At 60.7% G+C, this 23899-nt stretch overlaps 5 protein-coding genes across 16 annotated transcripts in view; 3 read left to right on the plus strand and 2 right to left on the minus strand.

Annotated features, from left to right (window-relative positions):
* The window catches only part of ABCA2 (ATP binding cassette subfamily A member 2), a 34092-nt gene extending 29859 nt beyond the window's left edge, over positions 1–4233 (plus strand). The window contains 6 exon segments of the mRNA XM_032130882.1: positions 26–129; positions 400–492; positions 788–890; positions 1026–1163; positions 1357–1563; positions 1799–4233. Of these exon segments, the coding sequence (XP_031986773.1) occupies positions 26–129; positions 400–492; positions 788–890; positions 1026–1163; positions 1357–1563; positions 1799–1834 (681 nt within the window). The 3' untranslated portion in view covers positions 1835–4233.
* A 349-nt stretch (positions 4234–4582) lies between these two features.
* On the plus strand, positions 4583–7907 carry CLIC3 (chloride intracellular channel 3). The gene is made up of 6 exons (XM_032130873.1): positions 4583–4643; positions 5484–5593; positions 5947–6072; positions 6202–6308; positions 6628–6803; positions 7145–7907. Exons 1-6 carry the CDS (start codon positions 4608–4610, stop codon positions 7304–7306), a joined length of 717 nt encoding a protein of 238 aa, XP_031986764.1. The 5' UTR covers positions 4583–4607; the 3' UTR covers positions 7307–7907.
* A 272-nt stretch (positions 7908–8179) lies between these two features.
* On the minus strand, positions 8180–10665 carry PAXX (PAXX non-homologous end joining factor). 6 transcript variants are annotated; one of them, XM_032130872.1, is made up of 7 exons: positions 10475–10596; positions 10321–10381; positions 10155–10189; positions 9832–10026; positions 9228–9397; positions 8676–8769; positions 8180–8561 (listed from the first exon to the last, which is right to left on the minus strand). In XM_032130872.1, exons 1-7 carry the CDS (start codon positions 10558–10560, stop codon positions 8522–8524), a joined length of 681 nt encoding a protein of 226 aa, XP_031986763.1. In that variant the 5' UTR covers positions 10561–10596; the 3' UTR covers positions 8180–8521. The 6 variants fall into 6 exon arrangements, with proteins under 6 accessions (XP_031986763.1, XP_031986761.1, XP_031986760.1 ...); XM_032130870.1 differs by having other exon boundaries at positions 9228–9299; positions 9836–10189; positions 10475–10665; XM_032130869.1 differs by lacking the exon at positions 8180–8561 and having other exon boundaries at positions 8682–9299; positions 9836–10026; positions 10475–10602.
* On the plus strand, positions 10612–12296 carry TMEM141 (transmembrane protein 141). Of its 7 annotated transcripts, XM_032130879.1 has the most exons (5): positions 10612–10697; positions 10802–10868; positions 10980–11063; positions 11232–11363; positions 11982–12296. In XM_032130879.1, the coding sequence occupies exons 1-5, from the start codon at positions 10644–10646 to the stop codon at positions 12059–12061; spliced, it is 417 nt and encodes a 138-aa protein (XP_031986770.1). In that variant the 5' UTR covers positions 10612–10643; the 3' UTR covers positions 12062–12296. The 7 variants fall into 7 exon arrangements, with proteins under 7 accessions (XP_031986770.1, XP_031986766.1, XP_031986768.1 ...); XM_032130875.1 differs by having other exon boundaries at positions 10802–11063; XM_032130877.1 differs by having other exon boundaries at positions 10802–11063; positions 11232–11312.
* Positions 12297–13878: 1582 nt separating this feature from the next.
* Positions 13879–23544, minus strand: ENTPD2 (ectonucleoside triphosphate diphosphohydrolase 2). Its single transcript, XM_032130865.1, has 9 exons — positions 23128–23544; positions 19089–19206; positions 18440–18590; positions 17646–17805; positions 17326–17553; positions 16739–17005; positions 16414–16533; positions 16002–16136; positions 13879–14994 (listed from the first exon to the last, which is right to left on the minus strand). Exons 1-9 carry the CDS (start codon positions 23236–23238, stop codon positions 14794–14796), a joined length of 1491 nt encoding a protein of 496 aa, XP_031986756.1. The 5' UTR covers positions 23239–23544; the 3' UTR covers positions 13879–14793.
* Between the last annotated feature and the right edge of the window lie 355 nt (positions 23545–23899).

Consider the following 23899-nt stretch of genomic DNA (forward strand, 5'->3'; position numbering starts at 1 on the left):
TCTGAGAGTGCTGTCTGTCCCCCAGGATGAGCCAACCACAGGGATGGACCCCAAGGCACGGCGCTTCCTCTGGAACCTCATCCTGGATGTCATCAAAACGGGTCGCTCCGTGGTGCTCACGTCTCACAGGTCCGGGGGGTTCTGTGCCCATGGTGCCTGCAAGCATCTGGGGTGCTGTGTGGGAGGGAGGGGGCTCCCCAGTCCCCAGGGAATGGGATTTGGTAGGGGCACGAGGAGCAGGGGGAGCCTGGGATGCCCTCTCTTGCCCTCTCTCATCGCTGGTGGTGGGGCCACAGCACTTGGGTGATGGTCTGGGGGGCCCAGCTCCCAAGCTGTCCCCACCATAGCCCTGGCACTGTCCTCCCATGCCCCCCGCTGAAGCCTCCCTTGTCATCCCAGCATGGAGGAGTGCGAGGCCCTCTGCACCCGCCTGGCCATCATGGTGAACGGGCGGCTCAAGTGTCTTGGCAGCATTCAGCATCTGAAGAACAGGTAAGAGCCTGGTGGGAGCCCAGCATGCCTGCATGGGGCCCAGCAGCCTGTGTGGGCTGTTGGGCAGGAAGGGGCTGGATCTCCACGGTTGGGTGACAGTGTGGCATCCGTGACGAGATATCAGCCCTTTGTGTGGGTGCTGCTTTAGAGGTGGGCAGGGAACGGGGTCACTGAAGTGCCCTGCCACTGGCCTGGTGTCCAGCAGTGGCTGCCTGAGAGCATCGTCCCCTTCCATAGGGTCACGGGGCTGCAGATCAGGGGACAGGTCCTCATGGGGTACCTTGTTCCTGTGCAGGTTTGGCGATGGCTACATGATCACAGTGCGCACCAAGTCCAGCCTCAACGTCAAGGAGGTGGTGAGGTTCTTCAACCGTAACTTCCCTGAGGCTGTCCTCAAGGTGAGCTGCCCACGGTGGCCATGCTGTCCCCTGCCAGCCCCCACGTTGGGGCACAAGGAGCCTTCATCCTCCATGGGGTGATGGGAGGGAGTCTGGGAGTGAGGGCTCAGTGCCCCTTCTGTGACCACCCCCCAGGAGCGTCATCACACCAAGGCCCAGTACCAGCTGAAGTCGGACCAGATCTCACTGGCACAGGTCTTCAGCAAGATGGAGCAGGTGGTGGATGTGCTGGGCATTGAAGACTACTCTGTCAGCCAAACCACACTGGACAATGTGAGACTGGGGACAGCACGGGCAGCTGGATGCTTGTTCCCAGGGAGGGTGGCCAGGCAGGATCTGCCTTTGGGGCAGGGGTTGGAGCTAGATGGGGAACACGGTGACAGGCACCGCACGGCAGGATGCACCGGGTCTTGACCTGGCAGCATGGGGTGGAGGATACCCGAGACTCCTGCCCCTTCTTCCTCAGGTGTTTGTGAATTTTGCCAAGAAGCAAAGTGACAACCTGGAGCAGCAGGAGACCAGCCCCAGCTGCGTCCTGCAGTCGCCCCTGGAGCGTGTGCTGAGCCTGCTGCGCCCCCGCACTGCCCCCACTGAGCTGCGGGCCCTCGTGGTGGAGGAGCAGGAGGACCTGGAGACCGATGACGAAGGCCTCATCAGCTTTGAGGAGGAGAGGGTGAGAGGCTGTCCCCAGATCTGGCTGTTGCACCTGTGTCCCTGCCATGGGCCCTGGGACTGGATGCTGTGACACCACAGAGGTGACACAATGGAGCCAGGGCAGGGCCCGGGAGGGGTGAGGGCTCTCTCGGAGAGGTGTCTGCTCTGCCACCTGTGCCAGACTCTGGCCCCAGATGCCCTGGGTGTGCTGGCAAAGTGGGCAGCCCCTCAGCCCTGCCTGTCTCCCTGCTCAGGCTCAGCTCTCCTTCAACACGGACACGCTGTGCTGAGACCCCGGGGACAGCCACGTTCCCGGCTTGAAGCCACCAAACCCTTTTGGCCTCTCCCCTCCCTTTGCCCTGTGGAGCGGAGTTGCCGCAGCCGGAGCCACGTGCCAGGGAGGACACAGTGGGTACAGCAATGCCTGGATGGACCTCGCAAGCCACCGCTGGGGTGGCTTTTGTCCCCTTCAGCTCTGGAGCAGAGTCATTGCGTGGTGCCAGGGGCATGGTCCTCAACGTGCCGTGGACGGAGACTGAAGGAAAGGACACGGCTTGGTGCCAGCAGCGCCAGCCCCACTCACTTTGGGGCCGAGACGCAGGGGCCTGTGAGCGGTGCCTTTGGCTGGACACCTGTGTTGCACTCACTCTGCGGACCCTTGGCTGTGGGTACCCCCCAGGCCGGGCCCCGTGGAGTGAGAAGAAGGATGGCTGCTTCCACATCACCCCTGCCTGGTGCTGCCCTGGGCACTGCAGGGGCGCAGGTGCTCTGGTGCTTCACCCGTGACCGATTTCTGTCACCACTGGGATGTCACTGGGGGTCTTGGCCCTACTGGTACATCCTGCCCACCCTGGGGTCGGTTTGCCCTGGCCCTGCCTGGCCTTGGGCACTGGCTTTGTCCCCCAGGCAGCAGTGCCACTGCAGAGGCACGTGGGCAGGGCAGAGGGGTATTTCACAGGGTATTTCACAGGGTATTTCACATGCTGGCACCAGCTGTTTCTCCCCTCTGCCCCTAACCATGTCCCTCACCCTCGAGACTCTCACCCTGCCCTCCTCCCTGCCCTCACCACTTGCTTCCCCCATCCAGGGCATTGCTGCAGCTCTGCCACCTTTTTGCTGTGTCCCCTTCCACGTCGCTGTTGGCCTGACACTTGTTCCTCAGTGTCAAGCCCTGTACAGGAACCACCTGCACTAGGTTCTTACGCTTGGGTCACTGGTGGTACTAGGAGAGGGCTTGCTGCACCCCAGGATGGCTTTGGAAGCTGGTAGTGGGGTGGCCTTAAGGTACGAGGTTGGGACAGTCAGGGTGGGTGCCGGCACAGCCTGGCAGTGGTGCCCGGGGCGGTGGGGAAGGAAGGATGGACTGCAGGCGTGGGACTGGCCGTGTCACTGGCCAGCAGTGGGCACCCCCTCAGCCAGCAGTGCCCCTCCTTTTTGCAGAGGGTCCTGCTGCCTTGTCAGCCACAGGGACCATGGCTGGTGCCTGCAGCTCTCAACAATCTGCAGCTGTGCCCAGAGGGTAAGGTGGCAGCAGGGCCTGTGACGCTGGCCCCGACCCCCCACTGCTGGGTGCCACAGTCTTTGCAACACCCCAGGGTGGCCGTGCACCTTTCTGGGGAGCACCCGTGGCCCATCTGCCCTGTGTGCTCTGCTTCCCTCTCAGCCTCTGTGGCACAGGCTTGGCTGGAGGCCCTGAGCAGCACCAGGCACCTCAGCTGGCTGCCATGGGAGGTGGGGGGAGGGTGGCTCTGGCCCCGCTTGGGGACCCTAGCAGGGCCTGCCCTCGGTTGTCTCCGTGCACCCCGGTCCCATCAGCCCCATATACCACCTGCTATAGATTGTGATACAATATACAGTATTTTCAATAGGGGGAAAACTGGGGGAAGAAGCTCTATTTTCAGATTTTTCAGACCGTATTTTTTTTAATGACGTGGGAAACTGGCTGGATCTGGGATGGGGTGGATGGCGCAGGGGGGCAGCCCCCATCAGCGTGCCCCTGCTCCTTTGCTGGCCACACTCTGCCTTCCCCAGTGGATGCTGGGAGACAAGCCAGCTCAAAGTTTGCCCTTTGCCACCAGGGAGAGGGGATAATAGTGTCATCTTTGATCCCCAGCTGTCAGCTTGGGCAGCCCAGGGTGGGCAGTGCTGCTGTGCCCTGGGCTGTATCCTCACGAGCCCCACACCTGCCACACTGCATTGTCACTGCATTGTGGGCTCCAGCGGGGCACTGGCACCCCAGTCCCAGAGTGTCTCGCCTGTCCCCAGTCTTCCCCCTGCCACCATGCCGTCATCCCCATGGCTTCTAAGGGTCAGTGGAGGTGCCCGTACAGCCTGGGTGGCCACGGTGGCCTCCCTGCCCTGGGTTTAGGGCTTCGTGGGCACAGTCCCTGCTGGAGTCACTCCAAGGGTGGGAGCGGGTAGGTAGTGCCCCGGGGCATTGCCCCAGGGCAGGGGTGGCTGCTGCCTTAACACTGTTCACTTGGTTGAGTTTGGCCCCCCGCTTCCGGCCTTGCCTCCCTCTGCACGTCCTTGGCCACCAGCGCGGGCACAGCGCCAGTGCCATGCTCAGCCCTGAGCATGGGGCCCCTGGGGCTGGGGACGTCTTGGAGCTGCCTGTATATTGCTACCAAACAAAACAAAGATGAAATGTGAAAATAATGATCGTTTTAAATAAAAATTAATAACTGGATCCTTTGAAGCTGTGTCGTTGGCCGGGGAGGGGAGTGGCAGTGCCCAGCGTGGGGGGTGCAGGATCCTGCTAGGGGCAAGGAGTGCTGGGCACAACACGGGGCTGTGCCCGGTGCTTCACATCATTCAGGCAGTGTGGGGTGGCTGGGGGTACAGGCAGGAGCGGTAGCAATGCCACCAGCTGCCCTTACTGGCCTGGGGTTGGCAGCAGCCACGGTGGCGGGGCCCCATGGCAGGGCGTCCTCTCTGTGCTGTGGGGCCAGGTGTGGGTGGGAGCGGGTGCACCCCGAGGAGGAATGTGGGCTGGGAGGGGCCGTGGTTTCAGCTGGGGCACTCAGGGTGCAGCCAGCAGTGCAGCAGCAGCCGCCACGCAGCATGGCCGAGAAACCCCAAATCCAGCTCTTCATCAAGGTGAGGGGGATCCCGAGGTCAGTGCCCCAGGCCAGTGGGTAGCCACCAACCCTGGCAGTGCTGCAGTGGGGTGGCTGGGCTGCCCCTGCCCAGTGCAGGGCCCGGATGCGGGGCACCGGGCAGGCAGAGGGGCAGGTAGCGCGTCAGGCACCAGGTAGGCAATGGGGCTGGCAACAGGCAGCGGGCGGCTCGGGCTCTTCTCCAGGGCACACTGCTTGCTGCTTCCTGCCCTGCAGGCACAGGGGCTGTGGGAACTCAACCTGGGCAGATTGGACCAGGTTCCCCCCTCTGCCGCCCCCTTCCCCCTTCCGCCAAAGCAGGGCCCAGCAGCCCAGCACCACAGCATCTGCCTGCACCTGCCGGGCCCTTCCCAGGCACCGCCTGGCCGGGGCAGTCTGGCCGGCTGTGCAGGGCAGCACAGGGCTCACCCGGGATTGTGGCTGGCATTGACAAGGCCACCAGTATCACTGTCACCTTCCTCCGGCACAGTCTCTGCTGCTGGACTATCCCCTGCCACAGCCGCCCCTGCTGCCCCTGCTGCTCTGAAGCCCTTGTCCCCTTGGCACTGTGAGGCTGGTGCAGCCTTCGGGTCCTTGTCCCCAGAGGGTGCCAAGGCCAGCACCTGCTGTGCCACGGGGCTGTCCTGGGGTGTGGCACTGAGGCCCTGGGAGCAGGCAGGGGCCAGGGGCTGGTGCCCTGCCTGGCATAGCAGGTGCCATGGACTGCAGCACAGCTTGCCAGGCTGTGCCCTACCATCTTCACCCTGTGCCCTCTGGGGCTGCCCCCACTGGAGCCACGCCAGGGTGAAAGCGCAGCTGAGCTCTCCCTCTGTGCCCACAGGCAAGCGAGGATGGGGAGAGCGTGGGGTACTGCCCCTTCTGCCAGCGGCTCTTCATGGTGCTGCTGCTCAAAGGAGTGCCCTTCACCCTCACCACTGTGGACGTGAAGAGGTGAGTGGTGGCCCCCTCCCAAGGAGTGCCAGCCCTGGCTCCAGGACCACGTGCAGGGTGGGGGGTGGTAGGTCCCCAACGGTTTGGGGAAGGATGTGAAGGGCGGGCACTACGGGATGCGTGGAGCTTTTTGTACCTCCCCAGGTGACCCCTGGTGTTTAGGGGAGGCTGGCGGGTATTTCCTTGGGCACATACTGAGGCAGGAGGGGCCCGAGGGCACTACCTTGTGCACCGGCCTCCCAGAACTCCCTTTGCTTGCGACACATGTGCACATCTGAACACACACATACACACAAGGTGCTCTGCAGAACCCTGGACGTGCCAGGCATCAGCGGTGTCCCCATCTCCCACAGGGCGCTGGACGTGCTGAAGGACTTCGCACCGGGTGCCCAGCTGCCAGTCCTGCTCTACAACGGCGAGCCCAAGACCGACACCATCGCCATTGAGGAGTTCCTGGAGGATCAGCTGGGCCCCCCCATGTCAGTGGCTGGTGCTGCCTTGAGAGGGGGAAGGGGGCCCCCGAAGAAGGGCAGGACAAGCTGAGGGAAGAGGCAAGATGAGCCTGTCAGCCTCTGCCACCTGGCTCAGCTGTGCCCATGTCCCCGCAGGTGCCCCAGTCTGGTCCCGCAGTACCCAGAGTCAAGCCTGGCTGGGAACGACATTTTCCACAAGTTCTCCGCCTTCATCAAGAACCCGGTGCCTGCCCAGGACGACGGTGAGGAGCGGGTGGGGGAGCACCCCGTGCAACCTCTCAGCTGCCACACCCCAAAGCCGAGCTTGGTCATACTGAGCTTTCCCAGTCCCCCCACCCAGACCACGGCTGGGTCTGTCCAGGCACTGCCCTCCCTGTGTGGGTCAGTGTGGCTGTGCCAGGTCTCTGTGGGAGGGCAGAGGCAGGTGCCAGCCTGAGCCAGGTGGGAAGAGGCTGACAAGTGCTGCCTGGACACAGGGCTGGGCTGGGAGGAGGCCACAGCAGAGCAGGGTCCCCATGCCCGCAGCAGGGCCGGACCGTGATCTGGCCACTCTCCCTGCAGTGCTGCAGCGGAGCCTGCTGCGGGCCTTGCTGAAGCTGGATGAGTACCTGAGCTCCCCTCTGGAACACGAGCTGGCCCGCGACCCCCACCTCCGGGCCTCGCAGCGCCGCTTCCTCGACGGAGACCACCTCACATTGGCCGACTGCAACCTGCTGCCCAAGCTAAACATTGTTCAGGTAAGCCAAGGGCATCCCAGTACCATGCCCTTCTCCTTTCCTTGGCATCCCCATGCCACTGGCTCCATGCTCTCACTTTCCTCTTGGTGCCTACAGCAAGCCCCTGCTCCTTTCCCAGCTGCTCTGTCAGCTCTGTGTCCCCGAGCATCCCTCTCCCCAGGAGGCCTGCCCAGCACAATGCCCTCCCCACAGATCCCACTCCCCTCTGCATCCCCTCCCGAGTGCCAGCCCTCGACTGTGCAGCACCAGGGATGTCCCCTGGCTCCCTGCCACCCTTCCCAACTGGTGCCTGCCCTCCTTGGCACAGTGTCAGGCAAGGCTTTCCCCGTTTGTGCCCGCAGGTCGTGTGCCAGCACTACCGCCGCTTTGGGATCCCCAAGGACCTGCGGGGCGTGTGGCGGTACCTCAGCAGTGCCAGTGAAACCAAGGAGTTCAAGTACACCTGCCCCAAGAGCCAGGAGATTATACAAGCCTATCGTTCCGTGGTCCGGGCACCGCAGTGAGCTGGGCACGTGCCCTGGTGGGTGCAGGGCCAAGGCTGGAGTCAGGCAGGAGGTCAGCACCCACCCTGACCCTGCCTGCAGGCGCTCAGGAGAGCCAAGTACAACACGTGCCCGTCATACCCAAATTCCCTCCACTGGCACCCAGGTGCTGGCAGCAATCTGCAGTGCACTCAGCCCCTCTTGTGCCACCCACCCTTCCTCACAACCAGGACCCCGTGGCCCCTCGAGCATCAGGGTGAGGGCAAGGGGGCACAGCCACCAGTGCCATCAGTGCCAAAGCTGTGCCCAGCTGAGGGCAGGGGCAGAGCTGGGGACAACAAGCTGCCCTGCAGCCACTTGCCTAGGCACACTGTGCCAACCTGCCTGGGCAATAGGTGCCACAGGGTGCCCTCACACCTGCACTGGGTGAGAAGACCTGGCACAGCCATAGAGAGACCTAGGAACGGAGCTGGAGGGGGATGGCACAGACAATGGGCAGTGGTCATTTCCCCCCAGAACTTGCTGTTAGGAAGCTCTCAGCAGACTTGGGGGTTGTGAAGCAGAGAAAGCCCAAGCTAAGCTTCAGAGTTCCTGGAAATCAATAAAGGCTTTGCAAGCAAGACCAGGGTGAGTCTGGACTGACCATCCCAGCAGCTCCTCCCTCACAAGTACTGACCTCCTCATCCTCTCCCAGTGCCCAGCAAGGCAGAGCCCACCCTCCCAGCTCTCCAGACGGGTTGGCCAGGCTCTAACCACACACCCATCAGCCCACTTTCAAAAAGCTGCCAGGGAAGGGAACTTCTCTGAGGCCTGGACCTCCGGATTCAGCTGAAACAGGCCCGAGGCTTCCTGCGAAAGGGAGAGGCAGAATGGACAGACACACCCAGAGAGACCTGCTGGCTAAAAACACCTTTACTGGCAAGAAGCAAAGCACAGGTAATCGTTCCATCCAAACTCCACCAGTTCATGGTAAGTGAGGTCAGGAGGTGGTCCCTGCCAGCAGGGAAGAGCTGCAGGGGGAAAAACCCACCATGCTGGTGTCCCCTCTGCTCCATCTTCCCCCCCAAAGGCCCTGCCACCACCCCAGCTGAGGGGTGGCTGCCAGGTGCTGCTGGCTCTGTTGTCTCCCTGGGTGCGAGGAGCTCAGCAGGCTGGAACACAGGGACACCCCCTCATTCAGACACAGGGGTCCATAGGGGTCCCCAGAGCTGTCATCAGGGCACAGGCCAGCACCCATCAGGAGTCCTCGAAGTTCACTCCAGATGGCGCCTTCTTGCTGGAAGGACGTGGAAGACGCATCAGAGCCCCGAGCCCCATGCCCTGCTGCCACACAGCTTCAGAGCAGAGCTCACAGGGTGCCCAGGGAGCAGTGTCCAGCCCCAGCACTGACCTCTTGAAACCAGGGTTAATGAGAGACTCCCCCGGGACCTTCCTCTTGGCTGGCAAAGCTGAGCCAGAAGCCTTACTCTTCCTGGGGCTGGGATCTGCCTCGGTCAGGAACAAGCAGGACACAGATCACAGGTGAGCCAAGAGCTCTGGCAGCCCTGCCAGTCCCTCCAGGGCCAGAGGGAGCCTGCGGGAGCCCAGCCTGGCAGGACCAGCAGCCACAGAGCACAAGGAAGAGCCAAACTTGGCCTCCTCTCCCAAAAGGAGCCATGGACCTGCCACAGCCTCCAGTCCAGAAGCACAGCAAAGCCTGCCCTCCTGAGGCTGGCAATGCCCAGCCTTTGACCTGAGCATCCCAAACAGCCCGAGAGCCACCACATCGAGCCCTGCCCCTGCTCTGCCCGGAACAGCACCAGGACAATGGGTGGCTGCCAGCAGCCACAGCCGAGGGCACTCCGAGTGTCCTGGAGAGCACATGGATACAGGACCAGCAGCCTCCAGGGAGGAGAAGACACAAGACTGCAGGACCAGGGCAGGTGCCCCTGGCAGCGCCTACCTGGCAGGAAGAGCTGCTGGCTCCGGGCAGCGTTCTTCTCGGGGCTGCAGGAAGATGCCAACGTCTCCGCTGCTACTGAGACAGGAGCCAGAGCCAAAGCTTGTGACAACACCCCCCAATACCGCACGCAGCACGTCAAGCCTCCCCAGCAAGCTCCCTCCATAGCCAATCTGAGCCCCATTCTCCTCTCAGCACTTCCATCCAGACGGCTGCTGCTCCAAAATCTTCCCAGACCCCTCAAACAAAGATGTCTGTAAGGTGACTCCCACATTCAGGATGCTGGTGTGGTGCTGGCCATGAGGAGAGGGCTGTGTTTCCACACAGAGACACACCACTGTGCCCTCTGGGCCCAGGCAGGGTCTCTTCTGCCCGCGGGGGTCTGGTGCAGACCCCGGCCGGCTTTGAGAACGGGCCAGCCGGAACAGGGAAGCGATGGCAGCTCCGCTGCTGTCCCACTGGGACCGGTGAGAAGAACCCACCCGGGCTGATGCACAGCACTCGCCCGCTGCCGCTCAACTGGGCCACCTAGGGCACTTTAGGTAGGGGTGACGATCCCATGAAGGTGGCAGGAGCTGCCAGCCCTCTCCCCTTCTAAACCCACCACGGACCTTCCAGGCGCCTCTCCAGGCTCTCGATGCAGCCGGCCATGCCGAAGACCAGCGCCCGCAGCTGGTTGCGCGCCTCGGCGGCGGGCAGCTGGGCAAGGGCCAGGGCCGGGCACCGCGGCTCCTCCGGCAGCCGCAGCGTGGCCGAACCCGGGCCCAGGCTCAGCGCGGCGGCCCCGTGACCCAGGGCGGCCCTGCGGGGAGCGGCGGTGAGGGGAGCGGGGCAGAGAGGGAGCCCCGGGCGAGCTGGGGCCTGCGGTGGGGGCAGCCCGGGCTGAGAAGGTGCCCGGAGCGAGGCAGGTCCCAGGGCGGCGGCACCCACCTGAGCATCGCGCCGTGCTCCTCCGGCGGGCACCGCTGCACAGGGAGAGGAGGAGGAGAGCGCGTCCAACACGGCCTAGCCTGGGCTCAGGTCCATCCCTGCCCCGCCGGCACCCCGCGTCTCAGCTCCGAGCTCCCCCGCCGCCCCCTGGCCCCCCGCTACATACGCAGCCGAGCGCCGGGCCGTCGCCGAGCTCCCCGGCCCAGACCTCCATCGCGTCGGTCACACTGAGGGAGGAAGCAGCTCAGGCCAGGGCTGCTCGACCCCCGCCCGGCCCCGTGCCCGCCCCCCGCCCGCTCCTGCTCCCGCCCCGCTCTCACTAGACGGCGCCGTCGGGCCCGCAGTAGCAGAGAAATCGGCCCGGCGCGGCTCGCAGCAGGTGAAACGGCCCGACCGGTTCCACCATGGCCGCGGCGGAAGGGGCGGTGAAAAGGGGCGGGTGGTGGAAAAGGGCGGGTCCTGACCAGGGCCGGGCCCGGCAGCTCCGCCATGGTCAACCTGGGCGTGCGGCGGGTGGAGGATGATGTGGCCGCCAAGCACCCGGTGCGCCCCGCGGGGGACGGGCTGGGGGGCCGGGGGGTGCCGGGGAGGCCGGGGCTGAGGGGGCCGGGCAGGCCTCCGGCCCCCGCACTGACGCGTCCCCGCAGGCGCTGCAGCAGTACGCGGCCTGCCAGTCTCACGCCTTCATGAAGGGCATCGGCACCTTCCTGGCAGGTACGGGCCGGTCCAGCCACCTGGGCATCGCCCGGGCTGTCCTTGGCCGCTCCCCGGGCGCAGCGGGGACGTCCCGGCCGTGTCCGGTGACCTCGGCCCCGGTCTCGGCAGGCAGCGGGGCCGCCTTCGCAGTGCAGAAGCTGGCGCGGCAGAAGCTGCCGTACAGCCATCAGTGGAGCCTGCTGCTGGCCGCGGGTAAGTGCCCAGCCCGGGCGGTGCAGAGGGGTGTTTGCCGGTGGCGTGTCCCTTTCTCCAGCCACCTTCCTGTGCCCCGGCCCCGAGGGCTCAGGAGGGGTCGCGGCAGCAGGTGCTGTCCCCACCAGGATGCTGCTGGCAATCTCAGGCGCACCTCGGCTTCCCCAGCTGCAGGGTCCCTCGGAAGCTACGTGGTAACCAGAGCTGAGACGCAGAAATGCTCCAACTTCTGGATTTACCTGGAGACAGGCAAGTCCCCACAGGAGCTCAGCGTGACTGGTGGGGTGTCTCAGCCCGCAGGTACAGTCATATCTTCGTACTGCTTTCCCTGAGCTTGTCATGCCTGGTTCTTCCCTGCTGCAATACTTACTTTGCTGTTCCTGTCTTATAATTAAGCTGGTGAGTGTCATTGCCAAAATCTCAATATAAGTCCCATAGTGGCACCCTGCAGCCAAGGGATGGGAGCAGGAGCACCCGTGGTGGGTGGAGCTCCTTTCCTGGTTTCGTGCCTCCCCCGTCCATCTGTGCACCTGGCACAGTGGATTCCTGAGCAGGGCTGGTGAGGTGGGCTGGGTGCGCTTGCTGCTGCCTCCTGCCTTGCCTGCTTTGGGTATTCGCCAGAGCCAGCACAAAAGGCTCATTTGCTGGAAAGAGGAAGGAGAAGCTAAGGGAAGGAGAGAGCGACTGAGATGTGGAGTGGTTTGCTGCTCTGTAGGGTGGGCAGAACTGGAGGGGCATCAAGACAGGCGCTGCTGGACAATTCTCATGGCTGCTCGCTGCTCTCTCCCACACATACCTTGAGCTTCCAAAGCTGAGCCAACTTGAAGAGGCTTTACATGCCTCTGTGGTTCTTTGCCCATTCTTGGAAAACTCCCCAGGGTAGTTGGAGGTCCAGGGAACTTGTACTTTCTGTTGCAGAAAACCTCCCCAGTGCAGAGGACGGGGACGGCGCCGCAACATCGGTGAGGAAGAACAGGTACGGTGACGTGGTGGAGTAGCCAGCAGAGCATAGCAGGCTGTGCCCGTGTCCCACTTCACCTCCTCCTGCCTGCCCCACGTGACGCTGCCCATGCTGCCTGTGAGGCTGGTGGGCTTGGTGACACTGCTGGGAAGCTCAGAGGACTCGATCCTGCAGTGAGAGCATGGTGGAGGCACCTCGGGGGTTGCTGCCGCCTGCTCCATGGCCTCTGCACATTGCACTGGGGGTACAATAAAGGTTGAGAGCTGCAGGCAGTTGTTGTGGATGAGGTGAAGGAGAGAGCAGGTGGCGAATGTCAACCTGAGGCAACTTCTGCAGTGAATGTTGGAGCAGAGAGCTCTGGTCCCTCTGTGGCGATGGCACTCACACTCAGTCAGCAACTAGATTGCTCTGAGATGGCTGCAGGCACAGAGAGGTCTGGGCTATGTTGTGAGGGCAGAGCTGTTGCTGTGTCCCCTATGTTTCCTGAGCCCAGCCAGTCCCCATGTCCCTTGCATCAGCAAGGGACAGCTTCTTGCAGCAGCAAGGCTTTTCATACTTACCTGAACAGGCCTGAGCTGAGCCCCACAGCTGCGTGGCCTCTGGGGTGTCCTCTTTCCCTGCAACAGGGGTGACCATGTGCCCAGGGCCCCTCTCTGCAGTGCTCATCTGTCACTGGCTAGTCCCAGATTGTTTGTCCAGATCCATAACTACTTGGCAAGGGAATGGTACTGTCTCAAATCCTATGCACGCAGCGGGGCATGTGGGGTTTTTCCTAATGTCAGACTCCAAGTCTTGACTAGGTAAATTGTCTGCTCTTGGTGGCTGTCCAGCTCTGACTCAGCTGCAGCTGAATTTCTTAGAAGAGGAAACCCAGCCTGAATTCTGGGAGCTGCCTGGGTTCTTAGAGCAGCGTTTCAGCCTCAGGAACCAGAAGTGCCTTCTCCTTCGTGTGAGCTACGTAGACAGGCCCTGAGCCTCACCACAGGAGGGAGTCCCTGTGCTGAGGAGATGAGGAGCTTGGGGAGGAAAGTGGGTTTGGGGGTTCACAGCATCATCTGAACTGGAATCAGGTTTGCCCTTTGCAGAGAGATGGGGAGCAGCCAGTGGAAGAGCTGAAAGCAAAGTGCTGCAGGGAACAGCTGTGTTAAGTCAAGCATGGCATTTCAGGAGTTCAGCTGGAGCAGGGAAGGGTGTTGGGAAGTGAGCAAACCCACGGAGCAGAGTTTGTGCTGCCAGCAGGAGCAAAGAGGGCAGTGAGAAACTGCAGCTCCCTACAGCCACTCTTCTCCAGTGTTTGTGGAATGTGCAGGGCAGGGGGAGGCTTCCCGATGGATTGGAGAGCTGGGACCAGCCCCATGCAGCTGCCGAGCACCACAGTGTGTGTCCTGGTGTCTCTGAGTTGCCAGTGAGTGCAGCAGCAAATGTGAGCTGCTTTGCTGCCGTCCTTGAGCACCAGCGCTGGGCCCTGGCAGTGGAGGCTGCTGGCAGGTTGTTTTGTGTGGGGGCTGTGGCAGTGAGGGACAGCTTGAGCTGCCTGCCCCTGGCTTTGGGGTGACTGCACCTCCAGCACTGGGAAAACAAACATGAGCTTGGTGACTGTGGCTGGCTGGGGCACCTCCACCTCCAGGTGGGCCTGGGTCTGGAGTGAGGTTTCCAGGCCACCTTGGTCTATTTGAGGTGGTCTCCAGGCTGGTAGAGCGCACAGAGCCATGATGGTGTCTTACCACTGGACAGGCTGCAAGGGCTGAGAGCTTTGGGCAGAGCCTGACCTGGGGATGTGGCTGAGGGGCTCTGCCCCCATGGGCCAGCCAGGCTGAAGTGCCTGTTGCTGATCACAAGCCACTGAGCCATAGCAGTGGTTACAAAGTTTTATTTCAGATTATTAAAAAAACTCAAACAAACAAAACCAGACCTTCTTCATGTTTGCACATCCCTGTTTTTACTCAATTGGAAATGAAGGTGCATCCTCCAGCTGCCTGCTGTGGGGCGATGCCGGGCTCAAAGTGGAGCAAAGCCTCGCCGTGCGGGAGCCCATCCCCTCTGTGCCAGCATGGCCATGCACCACAGAGCTGCAGGAATCAGGGCATGCAGGAGTCTCTGGCTGTGGCAAAGGCAAGTCTGGTGTAGGAACCATGGGGATAGGGAAGGCACAATATCTGGTTGTTGAAGTGGGACCTGGAAGCTGCCATCTTCCCACATCTGCTTGTTGCTAAGTCCTTACCCAAAGCTATTGCCAAGGCCAAGACCTTGCCTTCAGGAAGGTCATTGGGGTTTGTGCATCAGCCAGAAAGACAACATGGGCTACCGGTGATGCCCAGAGCTCCCCAGGAGGCAGGGCTGATGCTCCAGGGACAGGCTAGCGAGGTTGGCTATAAGGACTAGTGTAAGTAATATTCCCCACTCATCCACATGAAAATGAATCCTATTGTTGCCTGGGCTCATTGTCCCAGTCTAGCTCAACTCTGGTGGCAAAAAGATGTCCTAGCTCTGAATGTCCCATTCCCGAGCCTGCTCCAGGGTCCATCCCTGAGTAGTGCTGGGAAATATTTAAGCCCTTCTCCCACAGGGCCAGTGATCCTCTTCTGTCCCTCCTCTCCTGCAGCTTGAGGGCAAGGGGAGGGCAAAAGGGGACAGCTTTCCATCTGGGACAGTGTCAGGCCTTGGAGGAGGACATTGAGCGCTTGCCACATCCCAAGCATTCAGACCATGGAGCCTCCAGCAGGTAGGATGGTGCTGGTCCTGCAGACACGGCCCACCCTTTCCCCACCATCAGATTATGCTGGACTTGCTGTGCCGGAGCAGGCAGATGGCAGTCACCAGGGATGTCAGGGTAGTGACCACGAAGAGCAGGATGAGGATGACCCAGTAGTTGTACAACATGCTTTTGTGGGAGGAGGGCTTCTCTGCCGGGATCATGTTGGTGAGGTTCAGCATGTAGCCCAGGGCCCAGCCAATGGAGGTGTCTCCAGCCTGTGGAAACAGCATGGCATGGTCACCATCCAGCCAGCCCAGCTGCATGGGCCTCAGGAGACCTTAGAATCATAGAATCATGGAATCATTCAAGTTGGAAAAGACATCTAAGATCATGGAGTCCAAGCAGTAACACCAGCACTGACAATGCCACCTCTAAACCAAGTGCCACATCCGCACGTGTTTTAAATCCCTCCAGGGATGGTAACTACCACTTCCGTGGGCAGCCTGTTCCAATGCCTGACCACATTTTCCATGAAGGAATTTTTCCTAAAATCTAACTGAAACCTCCTCTGGCACAACTTGAGGCCATTTCCTCATCCTGTCACTTGTTACCTGCGAGAAGAGACCAACCGCCACCTGGTTATAACCTCCTGTCAGGGTGTTGTAGAGAGTGAGAAGGTCCCCCTTGAGCTTTCTTTCCTCCAGGCTGAGCCCCACCAGCTCCCTCAGCCGCTTCTCCCAAGACTTGTGCTTCAGACCTTTCAGGGACCACCTCAGTGTCAGCCCAAGGGAGAAGAGTGTGGGAGAGTCCACAGCCCCCCGAGCCCCTGCTTGCTCACAGGTTCAGCCAGCCCAGGGACAGAGCAGTGACCATCCTGAGCTGAACTGGGCTCATCCCCGGGGAGTAAGACCTTGTACGCTCAGGCCAGTCCTGATCTCCTTGCACATCCCATGGCATGTGCTGACAAAAGTGGGATCCTGCCCTGAGGTAACTTCTCAAAAAACTTCAGCAAAGCATTGTTTGCGATGGCTGGTGTCTTGAGGGCCAAGGAAGGGCTGAAGGACCTGACCCCATGACTACCCCACAGCCAGCTCAGCTCATTTTTTTCCATCCCCCAGGAGATCCCTACAAAAACTGAGAGTTCCATCCTGCCCCTGTTCACTGAGATCTTCCTTGATTCTGCTTGGCTCTTTTTCCATGTGGGATCATCTCTCCTGCAGGGTTCTTTGGCCTAACTCCAAAGAGATCCCATGGGATGGGGATGTATTTTGGTGCTACCCACCTTCTTCTGGAAGGCAATGTTGGGGAAGGAGTGATTGTTGAAGCTGTAGCCTTTGGTGGTGAGCAAATACACAAATGTGCTGACAGCGCAGTAATCTGGCAGCCTCTTCTCCAGCTTGGGGGCTTTCTGGAGCAGCTGGGTGGGATGCACAGAGGGAAAGAGAAGAGGGGTCAAGCCAGCAATGGCCAGACTTGTGTCTGTGGCCTGAAGCTCATGGTGGCTGTATCTGTGAGGCCAAGGCTGCCCATACACACCTGAGCCCCCTCCCAAACACATGTAGGAGCCATCAATTGCCTTCCCCCTACTCAATTGGTGCCAGGAAACCCAGTGTCCTCCAAGGGCTTCTCTCAAAGCCTGGGTGATGCCCCACGTGAAGCAGCCCCTTCCTTCCCACCATGCCCAGGGAGCCCACCTCGCTCCAGCTGGTGGCACAGATGGTCTCTGCGGCATCCTTCAGGTCACTGGGCAGGTGCACAGGTCTCCCCATCACAGTCCGGATGAAGTCCACAGTGTAAAAGAAGGCAGAGAAGGCCTGATGGAGGGAAAGGAGCACCTGTGGGACAGGCTGGGAGCAAACTTTCTCACCATGAGCAGATACTCTGGCCAGCGTGGTGGGCACCAACAACCACCCTTGCAGAGCTGGGGGTCTGGCTTTGCTGCCACATGATGCTGGGGAGCTGGGGACAACCTGCCCAGCCAGCAGCTGGGTCACCACCCTGCTCCTTGCCAGGACTTACAATGAAGTTTCCTGAAACCTTCGGCTGGAAAACGCCATCAAAGGAGCAGTGGGAGAAGGAGCAGTTGGTGAAGTCAAAGAGCTTGCTGACATGCAGAGCGCAGAGGTTGCTGTTCCCGGTGCCAACCAAGGTAACGGTGGTGTTGAGAGTAAGGCTTGGCCTCTCCTTCTCTGTGCAGGGGCTATCATAGATGCTGCTCAGCAACAGGCTCTTGTTGTAGCCCATGGGCCAGCAGGGATGGGAGACAGTTTCTTGGTAGCTCTCAGTCTGTCAGAGGAGGGACACACAGGATGCATGAGCTGTGCCATAGCCACAGCTCCCCCAGAGCTTGAGCAGCAAGACACAGAGCAGTTGCCAAAAATGTCTCAAAATGGCTTGGGTTGTCTTGGCTCTAGCCAAGGGCTGCATCACCTAATGGAGATGGTGAGAGAAAGCCCTGGGAACACAGGAGAGGGTTGGGGGCAAAACCGGAGTTGGCTGGTAAAGGTGTACAGCTGGCTCAGGGCTGGGGGACAGCGTAAACACTGGGATGAGGGGGCAACTGTGGGGTCGTGATAGCCAGCATCCACATCAAGCACACACTGTACCTGGAGGAGCTTGGAGAGCAGCCTCTTGAGGACCTGGTCCCTCCCATAGCAGAGGAAGCTGTGCGTGTACACTTTGTATGCCTGGCCATACAGTTTCAGCACCACCTCATTTCTGGGGTTCTCAATCGTGTCCCTGGTTTCAAAGGTGATCTGTGTGGAAGCGCCTCCAAAGTCCATGGCCCCCAGGGTCTTCTTCTGAGGCTGGATCCATTCCCCGAGCCATCCACGCTGAGCCAAGAAGGACAAAAGCAGGCATAGGCATATGATGAGCTGCCCAGCCACCACAGCCATCCCACTGGATGTCACTGTCCCCTGCCCACCTTGATGAAGTTCTCCAGAAGGTAGTTTGCGGTCACCCAGCCAAAGACCCCTTCCTCTTCCCCTGATAGGATCTTTGCTCCCCGGAAATCAAAGGGGTGCGTCTTCAGCATGGCTGCCACAGCTCTGAGGACAGCGTCCGATGCCTGCGGGTCCGCAATGCTGTGGGCCAAGCAAGAGGGCAGAGTGACGGGGCTGTGCCACAGTGTGGCAGAACCCTGTCCCAACAGCCTTTGGGGGCCAGCACTGCCACAGCAGGGCCCAGGAGAGAGGTGAGCCCTTGCCTGGGTACCTATAGGCATGTCCCAAAAAACTGCCAGCTAATTCCCTTTGTCTCTGCCAGAGGAGGCAGGTAGCAAGAATGAAGTGTGCTCCCTCCTGCTGGGACAATGGGATCCATCCTGCCTGGGCTGGGTGAGGGGAGCACAACTCCTCCCCGTGTGCTTTTTGACGGGTGATTATTCTCACTGTGTACCATCAAGCTGGCAGTGGTGCAAGGGATTTTTGTACTAGCAAGCCAAAAAGTCTGGGTGGGTTATCCTGATGCTGGTGCCCCACCAGCCCCTTTCCCCTAGCACTGTGCTGGCTGTACCCTGCAGAGCATATCCTCCTCTGAAAGGCACGACCGCTTCTGCAGGGCACACCACACTGGGCAGCTGGCTGGTGAAGAGCTTTGCCCAGCAAAGGGGCAACACTTCAGCCATCCTTCACCACCTCCACCCCTGCTGTGCGTGGCAAGCTGGCATGTCAGGGTGGCACCGCAGAGTGGCACGACAGGGCCCCCCTGAGCACTCACTTGAGCAGGCGCATGCCAGCTGTGGCACCCAGATAAAGCGGGGTGCCCACGTGCTTCTCCTTGGGCACATCTCTTAGGGCCTGGTTAAGGCAGTGCTCCAGGCTTGTCCCTGCTGCCGGAGGGTTCGAGCTGTAGCTGGAGATGCCAGGACCTGTGAAGAGGAAACAGCATTGCTCCCTGCTGGTGAGGGGATGATGCTCAGTGGGAAGATGCCTGGTGAGCAGCTTTGCCCCTTCCAGGCTGTCCAAAAGGCAGATTTCTGTGGGCATGGAGCCATCCAGGGTCCAGCCACATCTCCCTGCCCACACTGCATCCCCTGCTGGCTGACAGTCTGGGAAAGGTTGATAAATGGAGAGTGAAAAACCAACCCTGGCTCCTCACTGGGCTAGGCAGGGAGCTGGATTGTTCCCTGGTGGTTCAGTACCTGCCAGGAAAAGACAAACCACAAGCATGCACAGCTGCAAGCCTTGGGGGGAGTTGGGAGACATTTTGGCAATAAAGCTGAACCCTTTAGAACACGTCACTACCCGGGTGAATACCGAGGGAGGCAGCTGGGCTTGGCGGGGGCACTCACACCATGCTGCCCTGCCACAGGAATGCAACAAACACCACCACCAGCCCCTGGCCCCGGGCCAGGGCCAGCCCTTACCCTCCACATCGCACATGCTGTGCTCGCTGACGACCCCGGTGTCATTCTCCTTGTCTGAAGGCCACTTGTAGATGAACATGGCGGTGTGGGAGGACCCAGCGTCCAGCACGATGCCGTACTGCAGGGGGAAGGCAGTGGGTCAGGCCTGGAGGCCGAAGGCCCCCTGGCTGCTCCAGCCCTTCCCAAGGGAAGGCACTGGGGCTGAGTGCACAACCATTCCTACCCTTTCAGTGCCCAGCAGCTCTGGAGCATCATCTGGCAGAGGCAGGTTCTGCTCAGCCCAGCCTGGCACAGCCCTGCCCAAACAGGGCACTGCCTGGGATGTGACTGGGAGTAGGATACTGGCCATCCTGGGATGCTATTTGGAACAGTACAGGGACTCTGGCTTTTTGGGTAAGGAGGCCCCTTTGAGTGCAGCCCAGAGGGCTCTTCCCCCACTGCAGGCTACCATCACTCCCGGCTGCCTGCATCTGTGCTGAGCCATGGCACCAGGTCCCTGGTGGTGGGGGGGAACACCTGAAATGGCTCCTTGGGATGCTCTTGGCCAAAGAAGGGCAGCCAGGCCCCTCATCCCTCCTGCCCTTGTATGGCTCGGCCATTCTCTGGCTATAAATAACTCTACTCCTCCTGCCAAACAAGGTTACCCAGCTCCCAGGGAGGGGACACCATACATGCTGCCTGCAGCAGCCCCAGGCAGACCCCTCTACCTGAGCCCCCACTGCCCCGCTTGCCCAGGGCAAGCCCCATGCAGAGGTGACGTGTTGGGGTGACAGTGGCACTGCTGGGGCAGGATGCAGAACTGGCTGCCCCATGTAGACACATCCTAGTGCCCTTTGCTGCCAACACCTGTGGGTCAGGGTGGGGGTCTCTCGTCTTGGACCCCCAGCCCATTGCCACCAGGTGTGGAGTGGTGGGTGAGGGGCATCCCGCGGGTCCCTCGGCCTTGGCAGTGGCGGCGGCAGCGCTTAGCCCAGCTGAGGTGATGTGCTGCAACACGATGGCACTGCCACTGCAGAGAGTGCCTGGCCAACTGCTGCCACAGCTCACCCCACGGCCACCCTGGCATGAGAGAAGCCACAGCCTCGTGCCAGCCCCTCCTGGGGGCACAGAGTTTGGCACCTTGGCCTGTCCCTGTGGAGAAGCCATCCTCGCCTGGCAGCAGTTAGCAGGGGTGGGAACCGTGTGCATATGGTGCGCGAAGGCACCAAGGCAGACTTGGGCAGCCTAGTTTGTTCCCAGTGATGAAGGAATGTCATTTCCTCCAGTCCTGAGGGTACCCCATGCCTCCAGCATTCACACAGAAATCATGAATGGGGTTACCTACAGTGCTGTGCAACAGTGCCAGCCCCTGGCCCCAGATCCTGTCCCTGTCCTAGCCTCTGTCCTTGCCCAGACCCTGGGCTTGGGTATCAGAACCACTGCATTCCCCAGAGCAGAGTGCTCTGCCACGTGGGTCTGAGTCACAGCTGAGCCACGAGCATGGGCAGGTGGACTGCAGGGGCCCTACAGGTGGGAAGCCCCAGGGAGGAGGATAAAAGCCCACCCCGTTAGTGTTTGCAGTGTAAGTGCTGCCCTCAGCTCTGCCAGCTGAGCTGCCCTGCGCCTGCTAACAAGCACACTGCACATGAGGGCTGGGGAGACACAAGGATGCCCTGGCACACTCCCATGCCAGCACCTGGCTCCCATCACCCTTCTCATCTGCCTCTGCATATTTGCCTGCTGGCACCCAGGGCTTGGCAGGGTCTCATGCATGTGGGACAGCCCCCAACACCAGCATCTCCTGGTGGCACAGGGATTTTTCTAACAGAACCCCCTGACCAGACCCTGGTGAGGCTGCAGGGCAGAGAGACACAGATGGGTCCCCATTGTGGCCCTACACTGGGACAGTTTTCCAATGCCAGCCCTGTCTCTGCTGCCTCCTGGGTCACCCATGGTCCCAAGGGCTCTTCCCCAATGCAACATCACTCAGCCCAGCCCCAGTCAGGGCTGCTCAGTCCTAAAGCCCCTGCAGAGGGGACACAGAGGACAGTGATGTTCCCAAAGGTCATGGGTAGGGCTTGGGGCTCCTGATCAGTGTATGGCTCTGCCCAGGGGAAGAGGCAGATGGGGACACTGAGAATGCCCCATGTGCTGTTGCCTGTGCCCCATGGCCATGCCCAGGACTCCAGTCCCCATCCCACAGGCTTTCCAGGCTGCTCCATGTTGCATGAGGGGCTCATCCCTGCCCCTCAACATTCTACCTCCCGCAAGGGTGGTGAGGTCATGCGGCATGAAGGTTTGCGGTGAGTTGCGACAGGTTTCCTTCCTGCTGCAGTAGCCACAGCAGCCACAGGACGCAGAAATTGCCAGAGATGCATTTGCCAAAAGAAGAAAGAAAAGAGCTGTCAAGAGCAGGCAGCAGCTCAGGGCAGTCAGGCCGTGAGCTCCACTGCAGACCCACAAGGGAAGGATCAGTCCCTCAGCAGCAAGATAACTAATCCAGGGTGGTTTTAGGGCTATCTTCCAAGCAAAGGAGCTGGAAAGGGAAGATGTGGAGCTGTAGCTCAGCAGTGAACATCACTATCCAGCAGCTAACGTGGACTGAGTCAGCAAGGAAGATGTGCCCAGGATCTTCCATAGCAGGACCGACCTCTAAGCCATGCAGGCATGTTTTGGGCTGAGTTCAAATAACACAAAGTTCTGCATTCTCAAAACAGCACTGGGCTTTGTGCAAAAGCAACTCCTCAGCACCTTCCCGGTGCCAGCCCCATGGGAACAGGCACTGCTGGACACTGGTGCACACGCCAGAATGGACCTCGCAGCACTTGGCATGTCCAGGAACCCTGCGTCCCTGGGCAGGCCTTGTGCAGAGCAGGGCCAGGACCCAGGCAAGTGTTCAGGGATGCTTGGCCCTAAACTGCAGCACTGCCTGCAGACTAAAAGGTGCTACCACTCAGAGAGTGAAAAAGCACCAAAAAAAGCACAAGAAAAAAGTTTCTGGGAATTCATTTGGTTTAAAACCAAAGTTCCGTCTTGGAACCAGGAAGAAGAAAGGCTTTCCAGGCTGAACCAAGTGCTACATATGGGGATCTTGGTACCAGTCTAATTCCTCTGCGTTCCAAGAGATAAAATCCACTTTGAAAAACTGCCCAAGATGCCCTAGCATGTGGCAATTGGTGGCAAAGAAAGGTGTCACAGAGAAGGAGTTAATAATTGGTAGTTATACTAAGAGCAGCAAGGGTCATCTTGGCTAAGGCAGCTCGTCTTCTCATTCTAATCTTCATTACATCTGACAAACCCAGAGAGAAGGCAGCAGCACATCTGGCATGCAGGCTGGCTCAGAAAGTTTCCAAGCAAATTGCTTGGGATGAGAAAAAGGGGGTTTTAGATGAACTATTTTTCAGGACAAGAGCCTGGGACTATTTTAAAACAAAAGACTTGGACTATGAAAGGAGTAGTTGGCCAACAAGAAATTGTTCGGGAACTTCTTTCATCATCTGAATTTACAGTGAAAAAGGGAAAAGAACCCGCAGCTTGTATTGAAAGCATTTGTCACCCAGCAGCGCTTGGGCAATGCAGTGGGGCCCGGGGAGATGCTGGGGTGCGCAGGGGAGCCCTGGTCCAGGCAGAGCCGCAGCAGCAGATGCTGACTCGGCTGTTCTGGCCCGGGGGGCCGCTATCTTTCAGTGTGTCCAACAGATTCCCCTCCCCTCCCAAAGCGCAGCTCCTAAGGCACAAGGGTTGGGCAGCCGGGGCTCCTGCAGCCGGGGGTCCCGCAGGGGAGGTGTCACACAACGTGTCTCGCTACTGGGGCGGCCCCGTCCCTGCGCAGCCGGCGGGGGCTGCTCCCTGCGACCCTCCCCGCAGATGAGGGACCCCTCAGCCCCGGCCCCTCCCGTGACGCTGGGAGGCTCCTGTTGCCGGAGCTTCTCCCGCACCGGTAATCCGCACACCGGGAATGTCATACACTGGGGTGCCCACGGCGGCTCCCCCAGCAGCCGAGGACCTCCCGGTGTCCGCCGCCACTCCGCGCCCGGTGCCCCCGCACCGCCCCGCTCACCTTGAAGCCCGGCGGGCCCCGCGTGTCCCCGGAGCCGAGGAGGAGAAGGAGGATGCCCAGTAGGCAGCCGAGGGCCAGGAGCAGGAGCAGGGCGGCCAGGCGGCGGGCCATGGCGGGGCCGGGCAGGTGAGCGGCTTGGCGGCGGCTGCGGCGGCTCCTGCCGCTCCTCCTCCCCCGCCTCTCCGGCTGAGTCACCGCCGCCCCGGCCCACCCGGGCGGGACACCGGCTCCGTGGCACTGCGCGGAGCGGCCCCGGGCTGCGAGTCCTGCGGACCCGGACTCAGATCTTCCTGCCCCCTCCGCCCCGGGACCAGCCCATCTACCTCCCCCTGGCACGATCCTTGTGATCCCCTTGTGGCTGGGGATCAGCCCCAGCCCGGCCCCTCGGGCACCGCCCCGGCCGCAGAATCAGCTTTGTCCCTCGAGCATCACCATTACCGGGAGGGCTCAGACCAGTCCTGTCCCTCCTCCCTGGGCACAGCCTACGTCCCTGGGATCAGCCCCATCTACCCCTCCGGGCATGGTCCTTGACCCCAGGTTCAACCCCATCCTGCCTCCGCCCTGGGGCTCAGCCCTTAGATGGGTTCAGTGGGACGTGGGAACACCCTGACATACAGAAAAGCTCCAAGAACCTCTCACCTACAATGATTAATAACTATGGCTGTGTTACTGTTTTTAATCATCACAAGAACTTCGTGACAGCCCTGAGGAGCCCAGATGTACATTGAGGCTGGTTTTAATATGATCACAAGTGAATAATGTGGTGCATTTG

Source organism: Corvus moneduloides, chromosome 21 (genome assembly GCF_009650955.1).
Source record: "Corvus moneduloides isolate bCorMon1 chromosome 21, bCorMon1.pri, whole genome shotgun sequence".
NCBI classification, from domain to species: domain Eukaryota; kingdom Metazoa; phylum Chordata; class Aves; order Passeriformes; family Corvidae; genus Corvus; species Corvus moneduloides.

Bases quoted from the DNA above. Each gene is read 5' to 3' on its own strand.
- CLIC3 (XM_032130873.1), top strand. From the start codon at position 4,608: ATGGCCGAGAAACCCCAAATCCAGCTCTTCATCAAG. The intron at 6,073-6,201 runs GTCAGTGGCTGG...ATGTCCCCGCAG, and splicing joins GATCAGCTGGGCCCCCCCAT to GTGCCCCAGTCTGGTCCCGC. The intron at 6,309-6,627 runs GTGAGGAGCGGG...CTCTCCCTGCAG, and splicing joins GGTGCCTGCCCAGGACGACG to TGCTGCAGCGGAGCCTGCTG.
- TMEM141 (XM_032130874.1), top strand. From the start codon at position 10,644: ATGGTCAACCTGGGCGTGCGGCGGGTGGAGGATGATGTGGCCGCCAAG. The intron at 10,869-10,979 runs GTACGGGCCGGT...CGGTCTCGGCAG, and splicing joins CATCGGCACCTTCCTGGCAG to GCAGCGGGGCCGCCTTCGCA. The intron at 11,364-11,981 runs GTACAGTCATAT...TTTCTGTTGCAG, and splicing joins TGGGGTGTCTCAGCCCGCAG to AAAACCTCCCCAGTGCAGAG.
- PAXX (XM_032130867.1), bottom strand. From the start codon at position 10,645: ATGGCGGAGCTGCCGGGCCCGGCCCTGGTCAGGACCCGCCCTTTTCCA. The intron at 10,382-10,474 runs GTGAGAGCGGGG...TTCCTCCCTCAG, and splicing joins GGGCCCGACGGCGCCGTCTA to TGTGACCGACGCGATGGAGG. The intron at 9,300-9,835 runs GTCCGTGGTGGG...CTGTCTCAGTAG, and splicing joins CCTGGAGAGGCGCCTGGAAG to CAGCGGAGACGTTGGCATCT.
- ENTPD2 (XM_032130865.1), bottom strand. From the start codon at position 23,238: ATGGCCCGCCGCCTGGCCGCCCTGCTCCTGCTCCTGGCCCTCGGCTGC. The intron at 17,806-18,439 runs GTGAGTGCTCAG...CTTGGCCCACAG, and splicing joins GCTGGCATGCGCCTGCTCAA to CATTGCGGACCCGCAGGCAT. The intron at 16,534-16,738 runs GTAAGTCCTGGC...TCCCTCCATCAG, and splicing joins AGGTTTCAGGAAACTTCATT to GCCTTCTCTGCCTTCTTTTA.